The sequence below is a fragment of the Perca fluviatilis genome, chromosome 21 (assembly GCF_010015445.1).
Source record: "Perca fluviatilis chromosome 21, GENO_Pfluv_1.0, whole genome shotgun sequence".
Lineage (NCBI taxonomy): Eukaryota > Metazoa > Chordata > Actinopteri > Perciformes > Percidae > Perca > Perca fluviatilis.
The window spans coordinates 16385771-16410291 of record NC_053132.1 but is presented as its reverse complement, the minus strand read 5'-3'; the positions used below and the strand labels follow the sequence as shown (position 1 = coordinate 16410291).

General features: G+C 40.8%; 2 protein-coding genes across 3 annotated transcripts; one reads left to right on the top strand and one right to left on the bottom strand.

Moving 5' to 3' along the window:
- Positions 1–1016: 1016 nt before the first annotated feature.
- sult1st6 (sulfotransferase family 1, cytosolic sulfotransferase 6) lies at positions 1017–11700 on the top strand. Its single transcript, XM_039788092.1, has 7 exons — positions 1017–1725; positions 2990–3118; positions 5016–5113; positions 5336–5462; positions 9353–9447; positions 9521–9701; positions 11353–11700. The coding sequence occupies exons 1-7, from the start codon at positions 1539–1541 to the stop codon at positions 11463–11465; spliced, it is 930 nt and encodes a 309-aa protein (XP_039644026.1). The 5' UTR covers positions 1017–1538; the 3' UTR covers positions 11466–11700.
- Positions 11701–11702: 2 nt separating this feature from the next.
- atp2a1l (ATPase sarcoplasmic/endoplasmic reticulum Ca2+ transporting 1, like) lies at positions 11703–23397 on the bottom strand. Of its 2 annotated transcripts, XM_039788041.1 has the most exons (24): positions 23118–23397; positions 22098–22115; positions 21676–21758; positions 20342–20446; positions 19352–19490; positions 18422–18502; positions 18242–18327; positions 17832–18129; positions 17555–17721; positions 17353–17441; positions 17152–17254; positions 16924–17055; positions 16610–16726; positions 16286–16504; positions 16076–16187; positions 15573–15796; positions 15244–15464; positions 14914–15116; positions 14731–14816; positions 14514–14647; positions 14296–14413; positions 13995–14112; positions 13686–13731; positions 11703–12358 (listed from the first exon to the last, which is right to left on the bottom strand). In XM_039788041.1, the coding sequence occupies exons 1-23, from the start codon at positions 23233–23235 to the stop codon at positions 13727–13729; spliced, it is 2976 nt and encodes a 991-aa protein (XP_039643975.1). In that variant the 5' UTR covers positions 23236–23397; the 3' UTR covers positions 11703–12358; positions 13686–13726. The 2 variants fall into 2 exon arrangements, with proteins under 2 accessions (XP_039643975.1, XP_039643974.1); XM_039788040.1 differs by lacking the exon at positions 13686–13731.
- Positions 23398–24521: the final 1124 nt, after the last annotated feature.

The window sequence follows — 24521 nt, the reverse complement described above, 5'->3', positions numbered from 1 at the left end:
TTATGCACAAATTAAATCCCCCTTCCAACACCGTGGATAGTGCCACTTGGCCAGCCATGCCAAAACATTGAAATATGCACTTCAATATTCAATGGAAAATAATTTCAAAATGAAATAGCACAACCTGGTTTCAACATAAAACACAGCGCTTTTAAGTTCACTTCGCAGCAAAAGTGAACCAAGGAAACACTTGTTCGTTATAATATATATAGTATTAATTCATGCTAGATGCTGATAGTGAATTAATCCATGATGACAGACCTAATTAATAATAGCTTCCCAGATAGCATGGGGACATTGATTCAATGTTGAAATTCCATCAGAATCATCATTTTTGTTTAGGTTGAATATTCAAGGCTAAATAATATTGAATCAATGTTGATAATTCTTTGTGGGTTTTTTTTCAATGTTGAAAATACAAACATTGAATCAATGTTGATTTTTGGTCAGCTGCATGTATTGCACCACTAGCAGGTGTGTTTAGGATTGCCATGTCGGTCCACTTTGTCCCTCAAGCACCAACAGAGTTTTGGCTTCTTTGTAATATCTCAAAATCTATTGGCCGGAAATATGTATGTATACAAAGAGAGGAGAGAGCAGAGAGAGAGAGAGAGAGAGAGAGAGATAAAAGAAAAAAAAAAAAAAAAAAAAAAAAGAAGAAAGAATAACAATATATGAATTATTGTTATGAAAATATAAATGTATGAATTGGACATTAAACTGAACTGAAAAGAGATATTTCATGGAAGATGGTCTACTCAGAGCACTGATGATGACTAAAATGCTTCAAGCCATATCTGGCACTTTCAGGTGCTGCTGGGTCCATCACTGCATTAGTTAGGCTAACATTAATAGATGTACATTTGTGCACCAGCAACCTGTGTTACCAGTTAACTGCTCTCAGATCCAATCAGTCATTACTCTTTTATGGTTTGCTTCCATGTGGTGTGTCGGGCTCTCTTAAGACCCTCCCTTGTCCTTTCCTCAAATTACATAGCAAGCAGTTCGGATAGTATTGTGAGCAAAACTGGAATTCATACGTAACTGGGAATGTTACATAAGAGCACTTTAGTGTAGGTCTGAAAGTTCCAGTGATCGCAGGCAGACAAGAACCTGGCACAAGCACTCAGACAGCCAGATTACAAAGATAGAAAGAGCTGGGAGTTCAGGAGGGATTGTTTTTCAGATATTTGAGAGGATTTAGGCTGAAAAGCAGAAGAAATCAAGAGGAGAAATCAAGAGACGAAACCGATTGGTTCCTTTCCAGCAGATAAGAGAGATAATGAAGATATAACAAGTCACGAGAATGAGTAAACAGTGATCAAGCAGGAAGAGATTTGGAGACAGCTAAAGGTGTACAAATCAAATCAAGTGTGCACGTTTGACAAACGGACCAAAAGCCAGCTGAAAGAGGAGCTGCTGAAGACACGAGCTCAGGAAGAAGCACGTAGGCTACTGGCCTCGCCTGAGCCATTTTACGGACACACTTTGGCGTCTGGTTTTTGGTTTCCTCGACTAAACTTTTGACAGTATCAGTCATGTCGGAGGAAGAAAAATTGTCCTACAGCGAAGCCATTAAGAAGGCGTACGCGTCCGTAGCTCGCTTCCCTCTCATCCCAGTCAGAGGAATTCCTCTCATGAGCCTCATCGCCCAAAACTGGGACTCCATCTGGGCTTTCCGTCCGGAGCCCTCAGACCTCCTCATCGCCACCTACCCCAAAGCAGGTAGGCCTACTAGTTTAGGTCTAAGTAGGTAATCAGTTTTGGACGGGACTTTTTGTTGTTGTTGTCATTTGCATTTTTATTGAAGTTCTGTTAGTGTTCACATAGTTGGTGCCAGTGGTGAAATGTGACTTAGTAGCCTATTAGTGCAAATTTGAGTAGGTCTATTCCTTTACATTGTCTGCTACTTTAAACTCCCACTCATCCATATATCATAGGAAAATATTGTACTTTGTACTCCACTACATTTATTTGACAGTTCAGTTACCTTTTGAGATTAAGAGTTTGCATACAAAACATACCATAATCTTATAAAATATGATGCATTGTTATGGATACAACTAAAATAGTTAGAATTAGTTCCTTCTTAACAAATAACACTAAAATGCAAATAATAATAATATATATTTGAAAACACTCACATGAGACATTTTTTTCTGGATTATGAGTAACTTTATTTTTTATAGCCTACGTTTGTTGGCTACTACGTTTGTAAAGTAGTTTTTTTTTATATTTCAATGACTTTAATTAGCAATGGAGTATTTTCACAGTGTGCATTGTTACTTTTACTTAAGTAAAGGATCTTACTACTTATAAGTAGTAAGATCCTTTACTTAAGTATATATAACACTGAAATAAGGCTAGTACAACAGATCACAGAACAGGATAATGAAACTGACAAAACAAACAGAAAATCAATGAAAAAGTACATAAACTACACAAATTCAAGTAAAGCTCTAGACCAGGGGTCACCAACCTTTTTGAAACTGAGAGCTACTTCATGGGTAATGAGTCATACGAAGGGCTACCGGTTTGATACACTCTTGTACAAATGTGCTCAGTTTGCCTTTAGTTATATATGATTATTAATGATTAATGATGCCCATCTATGTGAAGACACTGATCATGTTAATGATTTCTCACAATAATTATCAACAATGACTTAACAAGGTGGGAAACAGATAATATCAATATTCAATTTTCATTTTTAGAAGAGGCCTGAGGGCTACTCATGTGGTCCACGGGCACCATGTTGGTGACCCCTGCTCTAGACCAATCCTCTTGAAGAGTGAGGGCTAAAATTCAAATTGATAAGGGGGATCAAATTCCCTAAATCCTCAAGTTTGCCCTTTATTCAGTGTGTAACAGTGTCACATAGGTGAAAAAAGATAAAATTCTAGGACTTGCTTGTTTGAGTACATTTTTTGGTTATTTTGGTGTGGGTACATGACCATGTCAGTGTTAATTTGTGTTTTTGGTACATAAGGAACCACATGGACCCAGGAGATAGTTGACCTTCTTTTTCACAACGGAGATGCCGAGGCCTGCAAACGAGCCCCAACACCCGTCCGCAGTCCTTTCCTAGAGATCTTCTCCCCGCCACCCATACCCTCAGGTGTGTATTTTGGTGGTTATGTTTGTATGTGTCTGATTGTATTTGCCAGTTTTAATTAAGTCTGTCTTCAAGTGCACTTTGTTACCACAAGTTTTTGTTAAAACATAAGATATTATTACCAAATACATCCTCCAACTAGTTCTGACTGTGCCATGTCGGACCTTACAAATCCAATTCCTGGAGGAATGTTTCTTCCGTCTTAATCGGGGTCAATAAGGCATAGGCATAGAATGCATTGTGTATAGTTCCTCAGAACAGCATCTGATGTAATGTGATCACATGGGCAGCACAAGACTTCTCAATGTAGAATAGCGTACATTAGGGGTTGGAATCTCTTGGCACCTCACGATTCGGTTTGATTCCGATTCAGAGGCCAACGATACGATTTTAAACTGATTATCGATGCAACAATTTTTTAATGTACATTTCCATGCGTGAAGTTTTAAAAATATACATATAAATCTGAGTTTGCTACTCAGAGTTTGCTAATCACTTCCTAGACAAATCAGCTAGACAACGCTTAGACTTTGACATATATTTGTCACACACAAGTTTTAATGAAATGTTTTGTCTACTGAGGTTTTTATTTTGTAGTCATTCCATGCTTAAGCCTTAAACATGCTTGTGAAAGTCACTTTCTCTCCCAGTAATCTTCCATGTCAGAGGCTCCGTCATGTTTAAAGGTGGATAATTGGCTTCTTAGAAAATGAAACATGAGCTGGTCAGATGTAATGTGATAAAATAGATGAACAGCCTATATGTGTTTTGCCTAATTATTTTATGTATGTCTTATTAGATCATGTGTATATATACAAATTTAATTTTTATTTCTCCTTTTGGCCATTTTTGTGTGTTTTTTTCCTGCACTCTTGCCTAAACTCTAAGTTGTTGTCCATTATCCCATCCTCTTTCAGTCACTCTGTATTTGTAAAATAAAATATATATATATATATATATATATATATATATATATATATATATATATATATATATATATATTTTTTTTTTTTTTTTCTTCTGATTAACTTATCTGAATTGAGCATCGAATCGTTCTAGAGAGAATCGTGATGCACTTGATTATTTTTCCCACCCCTAGTGTACATTGTAAGGAAGGAGCAAAGGATGCTCTCTTGCTTGTTTTAGGTTTCTTTGGGTCTGAGGACCTACTGGTGGGATTGACCAAGTCACAGTGGACAAAGGGCTGATGACCACTTTAACCTCATAGGAGGCGTTTAGTCTCTTTAGTAGTTAGTCTGTAGTTGTAAGTTCAATAAATCCTCATTTATAAAGTATTTTGTTCCATGGTTTGTGTGGAAAAAAAATCATTTAGTCACACAGAGGAAAAGAACAGCCGTGGCAGCCCTGAGATTACGAGGTTCAATTGATTAATTTAAGTTTTGCTTGTTTATTTAAAATGAGGGTGGCGTCCAGATTAAAGTTAAGTTTAAATGCTGTTATCTAAGATACACTAATTGTCTCTGATAGCTGAAGTTGAGTGCCATTACCCTCCTTCATCTGTGGTACAAATGAATGTGTTTATGATGAATTATTTTTAGTTTTTAGTTAACGGTATATAGTTTGGTTATTCATTAATTATTAATAATTGCTACTGTTACACTACAAATATAACAACCCTCCTTTACCAACAATGTTGCTGCAGAAAAAAACCCTACACTAAGTCCTCTTTTGTTTGAACACTATATTATTATTTATGGACTTCCCAGATATTTGTTCTAAAGTTAAAAAGTAGCTTATATGGTGCTAGTTTTAAGTCAATCTTTGTGCATTAGAGTGGAATTTACGTAACATTAGTAGAGCATGGAATCTGAGATAGTATGGAACAAATTGTTCAACTCTTTAATATGCACATATCCTTTCCCCTGAACTTTTGTTTCAGGTCTTGATCTTCTGAAGGAAATGGATCCTCCAAGAATCATCAAAACACATCTTCCTTTTCAGTTGGTGCCTCCTGGATTTTGGGAAAACAAGTGCAAGGTAAGGCTCAAACTGTCAGATTCAACTGAGAGCAAAATCCTGCAGTGAATTTTATTGCTTTACACTAAAACAATAAATGCATGTTGACTGGGTAAAAGGTTCATGATAACAATGCTCATAAATGAGATGAGAGGTTAACAATACAATGCCATACAAATAGGTTACCCATTGCCTGCATTTTTGCTGTATATCCATTTTTATATGTTTTATATGTGTGTAAAGGCTATCTACGTGGCACGCAATGCTAAAGACAACCTGGTGAGCTACTACCATTTTGACTGTATGAATATGACCCAGCCTGACCCAGGACCCTGGGAAGGCTACATACCTAAGTTCATGCGAGGAGAGTGTAAGTAGATTAAATCCCATTGTTTTACCTTTATTCAAACTGGTTGTTCCCGTTTGCACAAAGCTTCCAACCAAACTGCACCAGCCAGAAGTTCTTATGTATTTTCTTCTTATGTAACACATTTAAATGTGTAAAAGTGGTTGGTGACACCTTAGAAGAATAAATTCCTTACCTCACTGTTCCCCATGAAAAACATAGTATGCCTCAATGGCCATGACAGGATTACCAGCACTCTGCAAGGCTGCAGAGTGAAGGTAATGCCAATTAGAAGGCAAGGCAAGGCAAGGCAGCTTTATTTGTATAGCACATTTCAGCAACAGGGCAATTCAAAGTGCTTTACATAAAACATTAAAGAGCAGTTAGAAAACAATTTTAAACAATTTTAAAACATTAATAAACAAATTAAAACAAGAATAAAATTGATAGTGCAGTATAAGAATAAAAGTTACAGTGCAGTATAAGAAATTAAAGTTAATAAAATAGATTATTTAAAGAAAAGCAACATCAAAAAGATAGGTCTTTAGCTTAGATTTAAAAGAACTGAGAGTTTCAGCGGACCTGCAGGTTTCTGGGAGTTTGTTCCAGATATGTGGAGCATAAAAACTGAACGCGAAGAAAATGTTCCAAAAGAATTTCAACTGCGTATTTTTATACTTAATTTCTTCTTTGGTGCCAGCAATACACCAACTGCTACTGTACTGCCACAGATGCATTTTGATTCAAATGGTCAGGTTTTGAAGTATGTTAAACTGTTACTATCAAATATCAAATCACTCTCTATTGAGGCAATGTTATCAATGGTTTATACATTGTAACTAATAGCAAATCATTGGCTAATGCTTTACAGATTAGTTATACAAGATTAATAAGAAAATCTTTTGGGTTGCCAGATTGTCAAAAATCCCTTCAACTGGTGTTTAGCCAGCTGCAGCATGACACTTGTTTAGATTGCTTTAGCTCTGTAATTCATCAGGAGGATTGCTGCAATGAACTGTTCTATTTCATATAGGCTTCGCCCTCTAAGAGCTGTCGCTATTGGGTTAATCCCTTCGCGCATGCGCAGTCGTGAAGATTTCTTTCGCGCCCTTGTGCCTTGCACGGGATCTCTATTACGTCCGCAGTTACTGTATATCACAGTTGTGCAACCATAGAACTGCTCCCAACATCAGCATTTTTCTTCAGCCAAGGTTGGTGAAGCTGGACTCAATCCCCCGAAGACGGTTCCCTTGCCGGAGGATTACGGAGTCAACCGTGTCATCTCAGGGGAGATAGCTGCTGTGACGTCAGAACTGGCAGAGCTGCAGGCAAAGGATGCTTTTTTCCCACGTCCCTCCAGGAGAAGAGAACGACGGTTTCTATTCCCGTTACTTTCTCACACCAGAAAAGACGAGCGGATTGAGACCCTTCTCGACCTGTCTCAATTCAACCGGTGTATTATGAAGCACCCATTCCACATGCTGATAATCGGACACGTGTTGGAATGTGTATGACCACGAATGGTTCACTTCCGTGGATCTGAGAGAGGAGTACTTCCACATATTGTCCCCAAAACACAGGAAATTCCTGCGATCTTTTCCTGTACAACCAGCTGCCATTCGGCTACTCATTATCCCCCCCGCACGTTTTCCAAATGCATGGAGACGGCATTACAGCCGTTACGCAGAAAAGGGATGAAAGTCCTTTTTTATTTGGATGATTTAATCATTATGGCTCCTTCCATAGAGAGAGGGCTGCGCTCCACACAGCGGGGGTCGTGCAGCACCTACAGACACTGGGCTTTGCCATAAACTGGCAAAAGAGCTCACTGGTCCCCTCACAGACAATTATTTATCTGGGCGTGGACATAGACTCAACCACTATGAGAGCCAAACTGTCAGCGCCAAGGCTGAACGCACTGAGCTCTCTGCTGGCACGCATCACGCCACACACAACAGTATTGTCTCTGTCTGTGATGCATCTCCTGGTCGTGATGTCTGCGAGTCACGTGGTGGTTCCTCTGGATCTCCTCCACATGAGGAAGATTCAGCGATGGTTCTGTCGAATGCACCTCGACCCTATACGCCACAAGTGGCGGATGCTGACCATCCCTCCTTCCCCACAGTCGGACCTGGCATATTGGGGAAACTTCCGGACCCTTTCATCCGGGGTTCCCCTGGGCAGAGCGACGTCACATGTAACAGTGTACACTGGCACCTCACCGGCTGGGGAGGCATGTGCGAATCACAGGTGGTGGGAGGGACATGGCCAGTTTCTCCCCTCCCCCACATAAACTGCCTGAAGCTGTCCACGGTGCTGAAATTGTTAAAGCACTTCGCCCAAGTGGTAGCAGGGAGACAACTGTGGGCCCACAGACACCTTTTGTCTCTCAAAGCAGTCTACATCCACCGGGTTTTGAGCACGGCCACTTTATGGCCAAACCCTTCCTTTACACCGAAAGTTTTCATTAAATCCTTTCGGTCGAGGATGTTCTCCCTCAAGGGTTTTTCCCCCCCCCGCCTCATAGCAACGACGCGGAGGAGGCGTCTCACCGACTCTGCCCGCTACACGCCTTAATCTCAATATGTTTTACGCATGGCAGACATCAAACGAACACAGCAGTTCGTTCACTACAGAGAGCGCTCCCAAGGTGCGGCTCTTTCAAAGCAGCGGCTGCCCCACTGGCTGTGCGAGGCTATCACCCAAGCCTATAGCACGGAGGGAGCGGACCCCAAATGAGGCGCTGTTGATGTGTTTTTGCTGCAGTCCCCATCCCTCCTGCACTTGGGTGGCTGTGAAGAATGCGAGTGTTCTGCAGTTATTAGTCATGATCAGACATGGGCCTTACAATCAGTATTAGGCCAATGCATAATCATGACAGGTTTTTATCAAAATAATATATTATTTGATACATTAAACTGAGAGAGAGCAATTAGACTATGTTCTGCTTGTGGACCTTGTGTTGCAGGTGGCATTGACTACATCAGCTTCGCCCTTAACCCAATAGCGACAGCTCTTAGAGGGCGACGCCTATACGAAATAGAACGATAGTTACATATTGTAACTCCAGATTCTATGAGTATAGGCGTAGCCCTCTAAGATTCAGGCCACCTGCTTCACCAACATTGGGTGAAGAAAAATGCTAATGTTAGGAGCAGTTCTATGGTCGCGCAACTGTGATATACAGTAACTGCGGACGTAAAAGAGGCCCCGTGCAGGGCACAAGGGCGCGAAAGAAATCTTCACAACTGCGCATGTGCGAAGGGATTAACCCAATAGCGACAGCTCTTAGAGGGCTACACCTATACTCATAGAATCTGGAGTTACAATACGTAACTATCGTTAGACCACTTCCTACCTTCTGGAAAAGGGCTCCACAACACCTGGAACTAAATCTATTTATTAGCAACTTATTGACATTTGCAACTGCAGACCTTGTGGAATTGTTGTAAAAAACATTTATTGATTTATTATGACTTCATATTTCATCAATATTTTAATGTAATTTTAACAATGGACAGCATCGCTACTTGTATGTGAAAGTTGCCGTTTGTCCTGAGCCTACAGAGAATCTTCACAGAATTAGCCAACTAAGACGTCTGCAATTATAAATGTGTAAGGGTTATTGCAGCAATACATCAAGCCAGCAGTTGTAAATATTAACATGTTGTCAAAACATTGGTCCAGATCCCTGCAGCCCTGTCCCAGAAGGTAAGTGGATTAACTGTTCATCGGTGAGTCTTCTTGACGAATAAAAGAGGCAACCCAAAAATCAATGACTATAAAGATAAGTACATTTATTAACATTATTAAAACTATACAACGTATAAACCCTTAAAAAGTTGACACAAGCTATTTACTGGACTGGGAGTAATGTTACCATGAAAGATGCTCAATGAGTTCTGTTTCCACAGTGGCATGGGGCTCTTGGTATGACCATGTGAAAGGTTACTGGATGGAGAGAGAGAAGAAGAATATCCTTTACCTCTTCTACGAGGACATGAAAGAGGTACAGATAACATATGGACTCAGTATTACCAAAGCATGTCGTATGTACTCTTACCATCATATTTAATCCCCAGAATCCTCGGCGTGAAGTGGAGCGCATCATGAGGTACCTGGACTTGTCGGTCTCCGATGAGGTCATCAGCCGAATTGTGGAGCTCACGTCCTTTAAGAACATGAAGGAGAACCCGATGGCCAACTACTCCTGCATCCCAGCTCCTGTTTTTGATCAGTCAATCTCCCCCTTCATGAGAAAAGGTACATCAATCTGCTCCTAGTCTTGTCCAGAAGCAAGATATTGATCAAAATAATAAAATAAAATGAGCAGGGCAGGGCATGTATCAATTCCAAAGGTCCAGGTTTCAAAATTAGGGTGAGTGATCTGCAGTGGGTGAATACAATATCATGAACACGTTGTCTCACTACTATTAATACCTTAAGTAATGCAGTTAAATCAACAGCATGCTGTAAGCCTCACAAAGACATGACACCCTACTCTGTTATTGGATCGTGTCATATTTTGTCTTCTCCCTGTACTTCACATTATACACTATAGTGGCGCTCCCTAGAGGTTTCTGGATTTCTTGCCTTTGCTTGTTTTTTTGTTTTTTATAGACTATAATAAAAACTAAAGTTGACCGTTCCTTTGAAGCGGTGGCTCCAAACCTGTAGAACGCCCTTCCTACTGTCTTACGTTCTGCAGTCTCTGTTGAAGCTTTTAAAAAGCAGCTGAAGACGCACTTGTTTAAATTCGCTTTTGACTCATGTTTGTAACTTTTAGGTTTTAATCTTTTAAATGATTTTCATTGGTCTTTCAGTTATTTTGTCCTTGCTTATTTTCTGTTGGATCTTACTGTATTTGTACAAATGTTTATCATGTGAAGCACTTTGTGACTTTGTTTGTAAAATGTGCTATATCAAATAAACTTATTATATTATTAATAACTTTATGTTCAAAATAGCTGAAATGAATAGTCGATTAAATGATTAGTCTAAAGGAAGAAAATTAATCTGAAACTATTTTTTTAACTATTAATTGCTTTACTGTTTTTCTTTATTTTGTAGCGTAGTGTTGTGTTTCAAAATCCACTAAGTAGACAAAGAGAGGACTTAAAAGTTTAACAAGTATTTATTTAAGTAAAATCAAAAGAGCATAAACGTGTACATGGGTCCGAGTTGAGCAGGCACACAGGCTTCTCTCATCAGACTGAATTTTCTGGCTTATACATGAATTCATATATCAGTCTCTAAGAGCATTTTGATTTGTTTATTAAAAGTTGGAGGAGTACCGTGGTTTAGACTTGGCGTCCCCTGGTTGGTGCACAGACTGGTCCCAGTCTTTTGGCACACGCCCTCTTCATCAGTTGTTAGACAGACTTTAGCTATGCTGATGGTCAGAGAGAACAATGCGCCGCTGTTGCCTGTCACAGGTTGAGGAGTAACTTATTTTCATGGTCAAACTGATATCAAATTGATATTAACTTTGTTGCTGCACTCTTGTTGCTCTCTGACCACCGTCATACGGTGCTGCTTTCTGCACGTACAACAGTATCCTCTTCTTATTTTGCCTGACCAAGCTGTCACAGTGCTCTTCCACTAAACACACTAAACACACAATACTATTCAACTATAATTTGTATCCTCATAAAGCATAGCCAGCTTGACTGATTATTTTTATTTCTTACAGTAGTAATTTGACTATTGAATTTTGAAGTATTTTGGACTGTTTTCTGATATTTCATAAACCAATCCATCAAGAAAAACTTGATTAATCAATAAGGAAAATAATCGATAGTTGCAGCCCTAATGTTCAACAATAGATGATTTTAGGGGAAGTAATTAAAGAACTTCATTTATATATCTAACATTGTTGTATTCTCTCTTTTATCCTCATTTTCTCTCTTTACAGGTGAAGTAGGGGATTGGAGAAACCATTTTACACCGGAGCAATCAAAGATGTTTGATGAAGATTATGAAAAGCAAATGAAGGAAGTCAACATACCATTCAGGACCCTCATCTAACGGATTTTGGCTTTTCCAAACAGATGCAGTTCTGCAAACCAAAGACCGGTGTACTGACACTGTGCAGCACTATACTGTCAGAAATTTGGCACAAGCTAAATACCAAAACAAAAATGAATACAAATGAATTAGTTTGATCCTTTATGTAGAACACTGTAATCACTGCGCCGCTTTATGTGTAGATACAAATGTTATGTTTAAAGGATCAATAAAAATGTACTCCACAAAACAAGTACATGAGTTTGTAATCATCACTTTATTGCAGCTTATCACGTAAACAATATATAAGACCAAAAGTGTTGTGACTGAGTGGACATGCCCATTTTATGTCATGAGACCTCCTAACAGCCTACTGATTGCATTAAGCCTATAGAGAGCGCTGGCAGCTGGAGGCATGTGGTTTTTCTGCCCATATGAAGTCAATTTGCAACCCTACACCACACTGTACAGAGCCCAGCCAAAGCAGGGAGGCTGCACGAGACACGAGCAACAAAGACTAGAGTAAAAGTAATGAGCTGGAAAGTCAATCATATGAAAATGGACAGAGGACACAAAAACACAACAGCTGAGAATATCCAAGTTTAACAAAAAAAATCCCTTTTAATACATACTTTATTTCTGAGAATAAAATCTTAAATACTTGAATACTTTTCTGACAGGGACACTTCCCTTCATTTTAATCAAATCTCCTTCCTTATATAAAGGCTATGTTTATGTAGATTTTTTGACATGTTTTATTGTTTTTTTTTTCCTAAGTTTTCCCTGTGTTTTCAACTCTCTCTTCTATTGGTTGGCTCCCCTCTTTGGTTCCGAACTTCCTCTCTCTCTTCTCCACCTCTTTCTCTCCAACCCTTACGATCCTCTTCTTCTACATCGTTATTTAGCTTCTGTACCTGGTAAAGAGAAATGGATACATCAGAGAAGGTAAAGGATTTTTGGACAACAGTGAAAATTGAGATGACAAAACTTTTGACAAATTAAATGGAAACAACACTTAAACTATCTTGGCAGACAAACATATGATCATCACTAAGTTACAGCGTTAGAAAGCACCCCCAAAATTGAACTAACCTTACTAAGAAAGCCTGATGCAATGTATAAAATAACCTTCAACTTCAGAATAATTGTTTGTTTAACATCAAATCTAATGAAAGCAGCAAGACAACTAAGTTGGTGGAGCATAAGTCATTTTGCACTAACAGCATGACAATCCCATTTAATAATATTGTAGAAAAAGTCTGGTAACACTTTATCACAACACCCCCTTCCCCATTTATAAGCAGTATGTAAACATATAATAAATGGTTTAAACACATTATAGCAGATATAAGAGCATTTTTAGTGTTGATTAAGAAACACGAGAAATACATATTTTATTTAATTACAACTGTGTATTATTATTGTCATTCATTATCTGCTTATATACTTATATTATTTTGGTTGTTTTTCTTTCTGTGATGTATTGAATGTTGTTTTGTTTGGTGGTTGTTTTTAATGTAATTATACACGGCAATGTATAGATGCACAATTTTTGGGTGGACTCCAGGAAGAATAGCTGTGGCTATGGCCCCAGCTAATGGAGATCTCAATAAATCCAATCAAATCAAATATCCCAGCATCCTGTTAAGAGTTAAATCTGTTGATAATCAATGAACATTTTAAAAGAACTGACAACTATTGAGTTATAAACAAGTTTATAACATGTTTATATTCTGCTTATAAATCTTAATTAGGAGGGTTAAGATAAAGTGTTGTCGAAGGCTTTTGTGTGGGACGCCAACAATATCATGCTTTTTTTTATTTTTTAACAAAATTGGTATATCCTCTTACCAACAGACAGAAACAACCCAAAAAACACGCTGTACTGCTGACACCGACAGAAGACACTCAGAGGTGATTAATTGGGCATCTCATGAGCCGGTATAAACACAGAGCTCACAGGAGGACATCAGATACAGAAAGCAGCACCATGACTCAGTCATTAGTCATCGTGTCACCTTGTCAATTTGTGACAGATATTAATTTTTCATTTACGTCATTAAGTAGTAGGGAGAAGACAGAGTTCCACATCAACAGGAGTGTGATATTCTATGAAGTAGACACCACTGAGGACTAGTTTTGCATAAGAGCAGCAACATACGCAACAAAACAAAACATACACCAACATGCGCCCAAACAACAGATACACAGTGAAAACGAGCAGTTTGAGTTGTGGAATACCTGGCTTTAGTTACAGGCTAAAGGTGGTGGGTTGACTGAATTTAGTCTGGAAATCAACAAGGGTTAAGTGAGTTAATGATGAGGGAGTGATAGGATTGAATTTATGATGAATTCGTTGACAGATGAAGAGATTAAATGAGATGACAGTAACAATTAAGAATAATTACACTTAGTTAAAATATTAATGAATAAATAACCAAAAAAAGATGATTCAAGCTTCTTATAAGAGATCAGAACTGTTATTTTAGGAAATAGGGTATATATTTTTTACATGTTAGAGTGAATGTGCAAAAATGTGAGGCTACTTACACTCAATGTAGTTGCGGGCCACAAACTTCAACACCTCATCAATGAGGATGACAGGGAAGGAAAGCTTCAGGACCATCAACCACTGGTCTAGGTTCAGATGGGTCAACTTGAAGACCATCTGGGGGGGGGCAAAAGAGTGGGAGTCAGAAGTGCTGGGAAACTACAGTGGAGAGCAACTGCAACAAAAACTACATGTCACAGAGGATAATATTTCAATATAATTCCTAAAACTGGGAGATTTACATGTAAACATGATGTAACTCTTAAATCAATCTGTAGGGAGCACTGGTAGCTGACTTACGGGCAGAGGGTCAACATAGATGATCATGAAGTGCAGGGACATGGAGAGGGTCATGGCGGAGAGCAGCCAGAAGTTGCTCCATGGGGGCATGCGAATCAGAGACTGGTTCTCAGACAAGCTTGAAAAAGACAAAAAATGAATTATGGGAATGTCTGTGTTACCTGAATAAATCACTGGAGTCATCATTGAATGTATCATCATCACACATGAAGTATTACCTGTTGAGAGCGTTGCACATCTCAATGGTGACCAGCACAGACAGGGCCATGGTCATGGGAGTGCAAGCCTCAAAGATCTCACAGTCGATGCCGGCGAAGTCCTCATTTTCATCGTGGCACTGCATGAAGTGGGACTGTACAGCGGAGAGGCTAGGTTATTAAGTGTCTGCATGTGAGTGTGTGTGAAAGACAACATGGAAGGGACACAATTACTTACCAGCTGGTAGTAGGAGACACCGGGGCCAGATACATCATAGAGGAACCAATAGGCAGCACCACCAACAGTGGCACAACCGACGTATCCTGTTAGTAAAAGATAACGGTGTCAGTGTGGGCAATGTTTTTTTTCCCGCATTTAAACAATATCCAAATATCCAATAATGTCCAAATTCCTACTTACCACCAATAGCCATGTATCTGAAGAACAGCCAGCCAGAGATCAGGGGCTCCTTGGCGGAACGTGGGGGCCTGCCCATGATGTCCAGGTCAGGGGGGTTGAAGCCAAGAGCAGTTGCGGGCAGACCGTCAGTAACCAGGTTGACCCACAGCAGCTGGACGGGGATCAGGGCCTCGGGCAGACCCAGAGCGGCAGTCAGGAAGATACTAAGAGAGTGAAAAAGTAAATAATAGAATGAAAGGGAAGGCCGAGGTTAGCCAAAGACAGAGAGAAAGATGGCTGAAATGCGGCGTTTAGGTTTGGGTCGGAGTGCATGTTACGTAAGTAACTCACCAGACGACCTCACCAACGTTGGAGGAGATGAGGTAGCGGATGAACTGCTTCATGTTGTTGTAGATAGCTCTGCCCTCCTCAACAGCAGCCACAATGGAAGCAAAGTTGTCGTCAGCCAGGACCATCTCAGAGGCAGACTTGGCAACGGCAGTGCCAGAGCCCATGGCGATGCCGATCTCGGCCTTCTTCAGGGCGGGGGCATCGTTCACACCATCACCGGTCTGGGGTGGGAGGAGAGGAAGAGTAAGTTAACCTACTCTCAATCTACACACATGTACAGACAAATTAACAGACTTACTGTGAAAACGTGTATGCTGCTGATCTCTTACCATAGCAGTAATATCATCGTGACCCTGCAGGAACTCCACAATCTTGGACTTGTGGGATGGCTCCACACGGGCGAAGCAGCAAGCCCTGGTTACAGCCACAGCCTGTTCATCAAGGGGCAGATCGTCAAACTCACGTCCGGTGTAGGCCTTATCATCAACATTCTCGTCCTCTGTGAAGATGCCAATGCGACGGCAAATAGCAATAGCGGTTCCCTTGTTGTCACCTGAAATATGGAGGAGAAGTTTGGTGGAGAGTAGGACTGGGCAATATATATCAACATTATATCGATATCGTGATATGAGACTTGATATCGCCGATCTTTTATATATTAATATCACATACAGCAAGTGTTGTCTTTTCCTGGTTTTAAATTTTTTAAATAGCACTTACTCCTAAAATCCATGTTAATATGTAAACACACAAGTTATATGATAATGTTTTACAAGAGACATACATCACAGCACATTCGGTACTGATAATTCCTCCCACCCATAATACTAACCAGTGATCATAATGACACGGATTCCAGCAGCTCTGCACAGCTCAATGGAGCCACAGACCTCCTTACGAGGGGGATCCAGCATACCCACGCAGCCAACAAAGGTCAGGTCAGTCTGAGGAGAGAAGTGGGAATGGAGTCATTCGATCTACGTTTTCACATGTAGTCACAGTTGCATTCACACATCTCAATATCAAGGTGTTTAATTCTCACCTCGTAATCGGCAAACTTGGTTGAGTCCTCGAGGGCCATCTCCTCCATCTTCAGTGGGCTGTCACGGGTGGCCAGGGCCAGGCAACGCAGGGTGTCGCGGCCGCAACCCCATTCCTTGATAACAGCCATGATCTTGTCTTTGATGGCGTTGGTCAGGGGCACGCGGGTGGTGCCAACACGCACATATGCGCACCTGTCAATCACACCCTCAGGGGCACCCTGTGGAGATAACAGGGTGATTATTTTGTGTTATGTTGAATGCTGCACCTTTAAAGTGCAGGTGTCTGACCAAAGGCTGAGAGAAGGAAAAAAGAAGCAACCTGCCTTCACAAACATCTTGGCACCACCATCACCCTTAGTGGGAGTGCAGTACACGGACATAGACTTCCTGTCACGGGAGAACTCCAGGGTGACGTTCTTCTTCATGAGCTGCTTGATCACCTGTTGGATACAAGGGTTTTTGAATTAGATAAGCAGTCACCTCGCCACAGGTTGGCTTTGATTAAAAAATGTAATTCTTTGGAACAAGTAGGACTGATCCAATTTACTAATCGTTTCCAGTGGTTTGCAATTAGCTGTATCAACAATATAAATGTGTATTATCCTCAACATGTAGCAATTGGCTGGAGGAAACTTACTGAGCAGCAGGCGTTGGCTCTCTCAATCCTGGACAGGCTCTTCACGTTGCTGTTGAACACGTTCATCTTCTCAACCAGGCAGGACAGGGCGGTCTCAGTAGCCTCACCAACCTTCTCATAGATCTTCTTGGCCTGTATAAAGGGAGAGAGATGCAAAGAATTGGTTGAACTGTGGAAGATCATGAGGTTTCAGCGTAGCAAATACACTGCTTGACTTTAGGACTTTACCTCATTGTAGTCCAGAGAGGAGTCGTTGCAAAGGGCGCAGATGGTAGCCAGCTCAACAAGGCCGTCGTATGCGCTGCAGTTGGTCTTGGAACCTCCCTGGGAACTAAAAGACAAAGAGAGGATTAGAAATACATGAGAGATGGTTTATGTGCACTTTACTGTATGCCTGATACTGGATTTGAATGATGAAAACCAACTTACACCTCGCCCTCGGGGGTGTACTTGGAGCCAGAGATATCAAAAGCATCAAGGGCAACATTGTCGCCTTCAGCACTCTTAATGATGAACATCTGTGGCGGAGGAAACAAGAAGAAAGAAAGTTTTAATTGTGCGGGCCAGTTTTGTAGACAAACTGTTCATGATACAATTTCCATTTTGAGAGTGTAAAAAAAGTTTCACCCACCTTGGTCACACACATTTGGTTGGTGGTGAGGGTACCAGTCTTGTCAGAGCAGATGACGGAGGTGCAGCCCAGGGTCTCCACAGAGGGCAGGCTTCTGACAATGGCGTTCTTCTTGGCCATACGGCGGGTACCAAGAGCTAGGCAGGTGGTGATGACAGCGGGCAGACCTGAGAGACATTGGTGGAAACTGTGAGTACGTCCGATAAACAAGCAGTGGAGGAACACAAACATTAACTCCGACTGCCACTTTCTGGTTATAATAACGTGCTTCCCCTACCCTCAGGGATGGCAGCCACAGCCAGAGCAACAGCGATCTTGAAGTAGTAGACGGCACCACGGATCCATGAGCCTCCGTGGACGGGGTCATTGAAGTGGCCAATGTTGATAGCCCAGACAGCAACACAGATCAGGGAGATAACCTTGGACAGCTGCTCGCCGAACTCGTCCAGCTTGGCCTGCAGAGGAGTCTTCTCCTGCTCTGTGGCAGCCATCTGGTCACGGATCTTACCGATCTCAGTGGAGACTCCGGTGGCCACAGCAACGCCGATGGCCTTTCCGGCAGCGATGTTAGTGCCCTACAGAGGAGAGAAGCAGAAAAAGGTAAAACAAAATTTAATGGTAAGGAAATGAAATAAGGAGTAACAGGAGAAAGCTGTGAAGATAAAATATTGTTTGTAAGGCACTTACAGAGAAAAGCATGTTCTTCTTGTCCTGGTTGACAGCTCTTGGGTCTGGGACAGGGTCAGTGTGTTTGATCACACTGACGGACTCACCTGAGAGAGAAAACAGAACATTTACTCAAAACTGCCAATGGCATTAGGACAGAAAAACATGTCATTGCAGATTTAAGGTTTCTTGAAAGCTTACCAGTAAGGATGGACTGGTCAACACGCAGGGTGGTGGACTTGATGGTAACAAGCCTGATGTCAGCGGGGACTTTGTCACCAACTGTTGGAAATAATTAAAATCATTTTTTCTTTCTATTATTTCTACTAAATTGTAATAGAATGTATCAATACTTGTCTTATTTACATTAAATAATTAAAATCAAGTTATGTGACTGTGTATACTTGTAAATTATATTTGCAATAACATTCAAGTGACTGTAATAGTTGTACGTAGCACAATTTATGTCATCCATAATGACATCCATAACTGAAAAATAATTAAACAAATATCCAAAGTCTCGGTATAAGTTATTCTAAATGTAGACCCAAATGCTCAGATTGACTTTCTATACTTAATCCACAGATTTCAAAATGAGACAGATTCAAAACAGACACATAATGGGAATGAACCACACACGTGTGTGTGTGTGTGTGTGTGTGTGTGTGTGTGTGTGTGTGTGTGTGTGTGTGTGTGTGTGTGTGTGTGTTTGGGGTAGGCGCAGCCAGCTAGAGAAGCAACAGGTGTACACTGACAAATGAACAGAAGTGGGCAATGGCAGCGAGGGGAGAAGAGGTGTGGCAGGTGCTAGAGAGGGTATTTATAATTGTGATTTTGCTTTCCTTCAGTCAGCATGTTTCACAGCAGTGCTACTAACATTGCCTTAAAAAGACACATGGCTTTGCCATCAGCCTTTTCCAGACACATATAACCTGAATTTGTGTCTGTCATCCTTTCCCTTAACAGAAATTAAAGCAACTCACTGGATTTTTGTGCTATCTTTTCTCAGAGACTTTTTGACAAAATAGACTGTGACAGGGGATATTATTCCCCTGACATGAACGTTTACAGATCAGGCTGACAGATCGGCTTCCGCCTTTAAAAATGATGAACGATCTTGACATTTCTTACCAGACACCTCCACAATGTCTCCGGGGACAATTTCCCTGGCCTTGATCATCTGCACACTCTTTCTGTCAGAACGGTAAACCTTGCCCATCTCAGGCTCATACTCCTTGAGAGCCTCAATGGCATCTTCAGCATTACGCTCCTGTGGCACACACAGAAAAAAGTCAAATAAGTAAAGGGGGGTCAGCTAAAATAAAAACAGAAATACACATTGACAATTTTGAGCCACACTCTAACAATTATCATTAAATTGATGTCAATACGCCTGTTTATCCTTGCCTAAATGTAATCCATACTCCTGTTGTCCTTGGTCTGGATCTGGCAAAGTCCTCTAGTAGGCTTTGAGTCAAAGCAGATACACAACCTACTGATGACACATGAGTAGGTCAAATCTATGATCTGATCTTTGCCATTCCATTTTAAGTTACCATGTATTGTAGGTTTTCTTGTCTGTTTTTCTCTCCAAATAAATACCAACTATTATGTGGGTGCACAGATCTATGTTTACATATATAATCTAACAGAGGGAGTCTGCAGCAAGAAAGTACACGCTGGGTTCAGAGATTATATTTAAAATGACAAAATCTTCTAATAGCAGGTTGCCAAAGTCAGTTCTGTTTTCAATGAGAAAAACAGGAACAAAGCAGCTGATTTTGACATTTGGCGTGGATGTGATGCCAACAATATTCCGCAGTGACTGATGCCTGACAGCAGTGTCAATTACTTAATAGCATGCAGAAGAGCATGACTTGCATAATGTGAATCATCCATCTCCTATCTGGTGATTATATCATATGTATCTTCTTAATTTGAAGTTAGAGTGAATAATATTGTTTATTTAGGATTTACACTATGTTGTAACACCAACTCCAGTTTCCAGTTGAGCAACCACGTCTGGGTAGAAAACATGGCAGTAACTGGAGCCTGTTTACTTTCTGCCATCATTGCAATTCATATGTCTTATTGCTCAACACGCTGGGCCTCGTCACTGACCTGCCAAACTCCAACAATGGCGTTAGCGATGAGGATAAGAAGGATGACGAAGGGTTCCACAAAGGCAGTGACGGTCTCTTCACCTTCCTCAAACCAGGCCAGCACCTGAGGTCATAGTGGTAAGCAAATCAGTGTTTGTTTCTGAGCACAGAAGTGGAGACAACAGTGACAGTGGGCCATACTGCTCCTGAGAAACACTATGCAAGTGTGTCTGTACCTCTGTTTTTTAATGTACTTTAAATGGAAAATTAACATTGTTTAAACATTTGAATGAATAGATTCCTCTGAGCTTTATAACCTTGTATATATTGTGTAAAGTCTTAATAATAAGAGGGTATATTTTCAATGATTGTGAAGGCTTTCAATGGGCATTTATAGTTTTGTTTCACATAGCATATATAGTATACAATTACATGCAACAATGTTGCATTGTTCAATACCTTTTCTTCATTTACTTTGAAATTGTGTAATCCCTTCCTTTCCTTTCCAGTGTATCCAATGCCTGTTATTTTGATAATACATTTCTGTCATAATATGATTACATAATTGTTATTAATTTGATCTCAATGTCCCATAACTCCTTGGTCCTTTTGACTTCAACAATCTCTCTGTGGAGGCCCTTCGTTCCTTCCTTCAGGCCTGACCTTTCCCGAAGGATTCAGTTTCTCTCCTCAGCTTGGGGCTTTCTTAAAATAAACCCATACCCCTCAGCCCCCCTATACTTCCCTGACCCCCATCTCTCACTGGCTCCTCAATATTCGCCTTCTAAGGCCATCCTGACAGCTGGCCGAAGGGGTGAAAGCTGGGCATAGGAATTAATACACCTCCTTCAAGCCCTTGCAATCTGTCTCCCTCCTCTCAAGTTGTCATCCTCAAAAATACATGGAGGGGTGGAGGGGGATAAGAAGTTATCTGGACAAAGTGACCAGACAGAAATGATCAAGTGCAGCATGCTTGTTTACTGGAAAAGTTTGTGTGACGGGGTTATAATGTTAAATGCATTATAATGGCCTTTTATCAAGAATGTAAAAGGGGCCCAGAGATTATTGTGCCAAAAATGTAAATGTGAAAAAACACATTCTGAAGAGTGTAGTGTTTTCTTGTTAATGAGAATTGTAAAAGTATGCACCTGTTCATTCATAGATAAAAGTCAAGTGTCTGATCCCACGTGGTGTCAGTGTCTCGTGGAATTTGTTGCTACTATTATGTTTACTACAAATCCTACTGCTGTTACTTGAGTTTGAAATGAACGTGATAGGAATAACCTATTTTTAGCCTCCTATACCTGAGTTAAGAACTACTGACATGACTACAAAAAAAACTTGTTTACTTACAAAGGAGATGCAGGCAGCCAGCAGAAGGATCCTGACGAGCAAGTCCTCAAACTGCTCACTGATCAGCTCCCAGATGCTCTTTCCTGAGTGAGACAAAAATGAATAGAAATAAATGGATAATTATGACAAAATATAAATGTAATTACTGAAATAGGCAAGGGAAAGTGCATTTCGGTGCAAAGGGAAGTATTGAGAGTATATGGAGTATGGATTTAGAAGAAGAAAGAAGGTATATTTTATTAATCCCTCTTGGGGAAATTTAGTTTTTAGATCTTTGTTGCTAAATATGATGGTCAAAATGTATTATACATTGCCAGTACAATGTCATTAGCAAGTGGTAATCCCAAAGTGCTGCCTGCATGTATTATTATGGGGAGGTTCAGATTTACATGTTTTGTAAACGTGGCTGGACAATCACTTACCCTCCTCAGCGGGCAGCTCTGGAGTTGGACACAAAGGTGGGAGGAGGAAGGAGGAAGGAGGAAAAAGATTGTGGAGAGACAGAACAACAGAAAAAAAATGCATTGGTTAAAATGAATATTCAGAAAAGAAACATGGCGTTCATCAAGACACATTTTTAACAAAACTTAAAGTTATACTTCAAGATCTTTGGTTTCTCAAACACCCTAACATTCACCTTTTAAAAAAATCCCTGTTTCTTTATACCTAAAGACTTTGAGCACTGTATGGATGCCTGCAATTACAAAGCTATTGTACTGTATTTGATATTGAATCATCTTTTGACATCTAACCTAGGCCGAAGAAAACCTGACTGCAGTGGGTGTTCACCACATCAATTCCTCCATTTGTAAACAAAATAAAACATTTGGTTTAGTGACAGCTCACTAAAGTGTTCAAAGGCAACAGAAACATCACTGGGAAAACAAGAACACTTTTGAATATAACTCTGTATTACAGAGTCTTTACTGTCTATTTTGCAATTCCACTGGTTATTGATTAGCATCATATTACCGATCATTCAGCCATGAGCCATCTAAGGACCTCCCCTTTCTACCCGGCCTAAAATTATCCATCTCTTCTGTTAACGCCAGCCCCATATATCACCCAGGAAGCTTCTTGAGCCATCACCTGTCTCTCTCGCTCTCCAGCCATCTTCTTTGGCTATCTTTAAATAGCTCTTCAAAGCCCTCAAAGTCTCTGCTTCTCAATGTCTCTGCATTTCTACCAGCTGTTGCAACTCTTCTCTAAAACAGCATCACATGCAAAATCTCATCCCAGCCCGACTCAACAAGTATCTCTTAGTTAACTCCAATGGTGTTGACTCAGGAAAGCGCCTCCAGAAACTTTGTAGAATATTTTGAATGCAAACACTCTGTGAAGTGACAAGTTTCTCAATGTGGCCTAATTGCCAAACAGTGACTTTGTGAATCTTTCTTCTTTCAGTAGGCCTCCCACCCCATCCCTGATGCCCACACTCTCACCGTTGTGGCCGTACTTCTCCAGGTTCTTCTTGAACTGGTCGGGGGTGAGACCGCTGTTTTCATTCACCCCGAAGTAAGCCAGGCATTCAGCCGGCAACTTCATGTGTGAGTTCTCCATCCTTTCTGGATAGACAAGTGATTGCCCGTCTAACCGTGCCTCTCCGCGCTCTTTTACTTCTTAGTTGTTCACTGCAGTTCTTACCCTTGTTCCACCACCGTCACCTAGAAGTGTGGCACCCTTCAATTCAGGAGTACTGGACTGACAGAAAGAGCGAATAACCGCATACATATTCAGGGTTATATACCACCAAAGGGCTCAGGATTGGTGGACACCCCGCCGACACACGCCCCCAAATTCCAGCATGGGAGGGCATGATGGGGGAGCGTGGGTGGGGCTCGAGGTGGAGCAATGGGGAGGTGAGATGGTGGACTTGGACAGGAACTGAGGACAAGGCTTGGATTTGGAAAGGAGGTAATGCAGGAGAGTGGTGGTGAAGGGGCTGGGGGAGTGTGTGTGTGTGTGTGTGGGGGGGGTCACACCATGGATGAAAATGAGATCTGTTTTTGGAACATGCATGGTCAGTGGAATAAGACGAAGGGAGAAGGTGAGAGAGTGAGACAAGAGATCATCCAGAGGGGAGGAGAAGGGTGGGGGGTGCATTGAGTGACTGCTCAACTGGTTTATGCTGAGGAAGGTGGCTGAGCCAGAGAAAGAGCTAGTGAGAGACTGAAGAAGGGAGATGGTAGAGGAATAACTTTTTACATGGGAAATGTGAGTTAGACATGTAGGCACATTGACACATGGAAGTTCAAAGATCAAACCAGAAACAAGAACGTCATGCAACAGAAGTGCATCACCTACTGTCATTACCATGTACATTTACCAAAAGTTCTGCAGAGCAACTCATAATAACAGAGACACCAGACCTGAAAACAAATCTAGTTAAGTAAGATGATCAAGAAATGATCAAGTAAAGTAAGTGTGTAGTAGAGGAATGATCGCTGTGGGACAGGAATGCCAAGAGGACAGCCAGCGTGTCACACTATCGCTGTGCAGAGGAAAAGCCCCAGCCGCAGATACAGGAGGATCAAGTTTTATTTCTTTTTTTTTTATGAGAAGGGGAAGGCAGCGGGAAGATATGGAGCGGCTTAGGTAGATGCACATCAGATGATCCGGCCACAAATTACTATTCAGTGCAGCACAATGGCCTCTTGTGGTGGATTCACAGCATTGAAGAATAAGAATACACATCATTTAAAGAAAGAAAATTACATTTACATTATGTCATTAATTAATTCATCATTTTTTTATAGAAATTCTCTATGGTATCTCAGGATTTTATCACTCATTATTTGCTGTCTTTTGTTTGCCTTTCTGACAATAATATGTTAGTAACACTTCAT

Bases quoted from the DNA above. Each gene is read 5' to 3' on its own strand.
- atp2a1l (XM_039788040.1), bottom strand. From the start codon at position 23,235: ATGGAGAACTCACACATGAAGTTGCCGGCTGAATGCCTGGCTTACTTC. The intron at 19,491-20,341 runs GTCAGTGACGAG...TGTGTGCCACAG, and splicing joins CCATTGTTGGAGTTTGGCAG to GAGCGTAATGCTGAAGATGC. The intron at 16,188-16,285 runs GTGAGAATTAAA...TTCTCTCCTCAG, and splicing joins CCAAGTTTGCCGATTACGAG to ACTGACCTGACCTTTGTTGG.
- sult1st6 (XM_039788092.1), top strand. From the start codon at position 1,539: ATGTCGGAGGAAGAAAAATTGTCCTACAGCGAAGCCATTAAGAAGGCG. The intron at 3,119-5,015 runs GTGTGTATTTTG...CTTTTGTTTCAG, and splicing joins CCCGCCACCCATACCCTCAG to GTCTTGATCTTCTGAAGGAA. The intron at 5,463-9,352 runs GTAAGTAGATTA...CTGTTTCCACAG, and splicing joins TAAGTTCATGCGAGGAGAGT to TGGCATGGGGCTCTTGGTAT.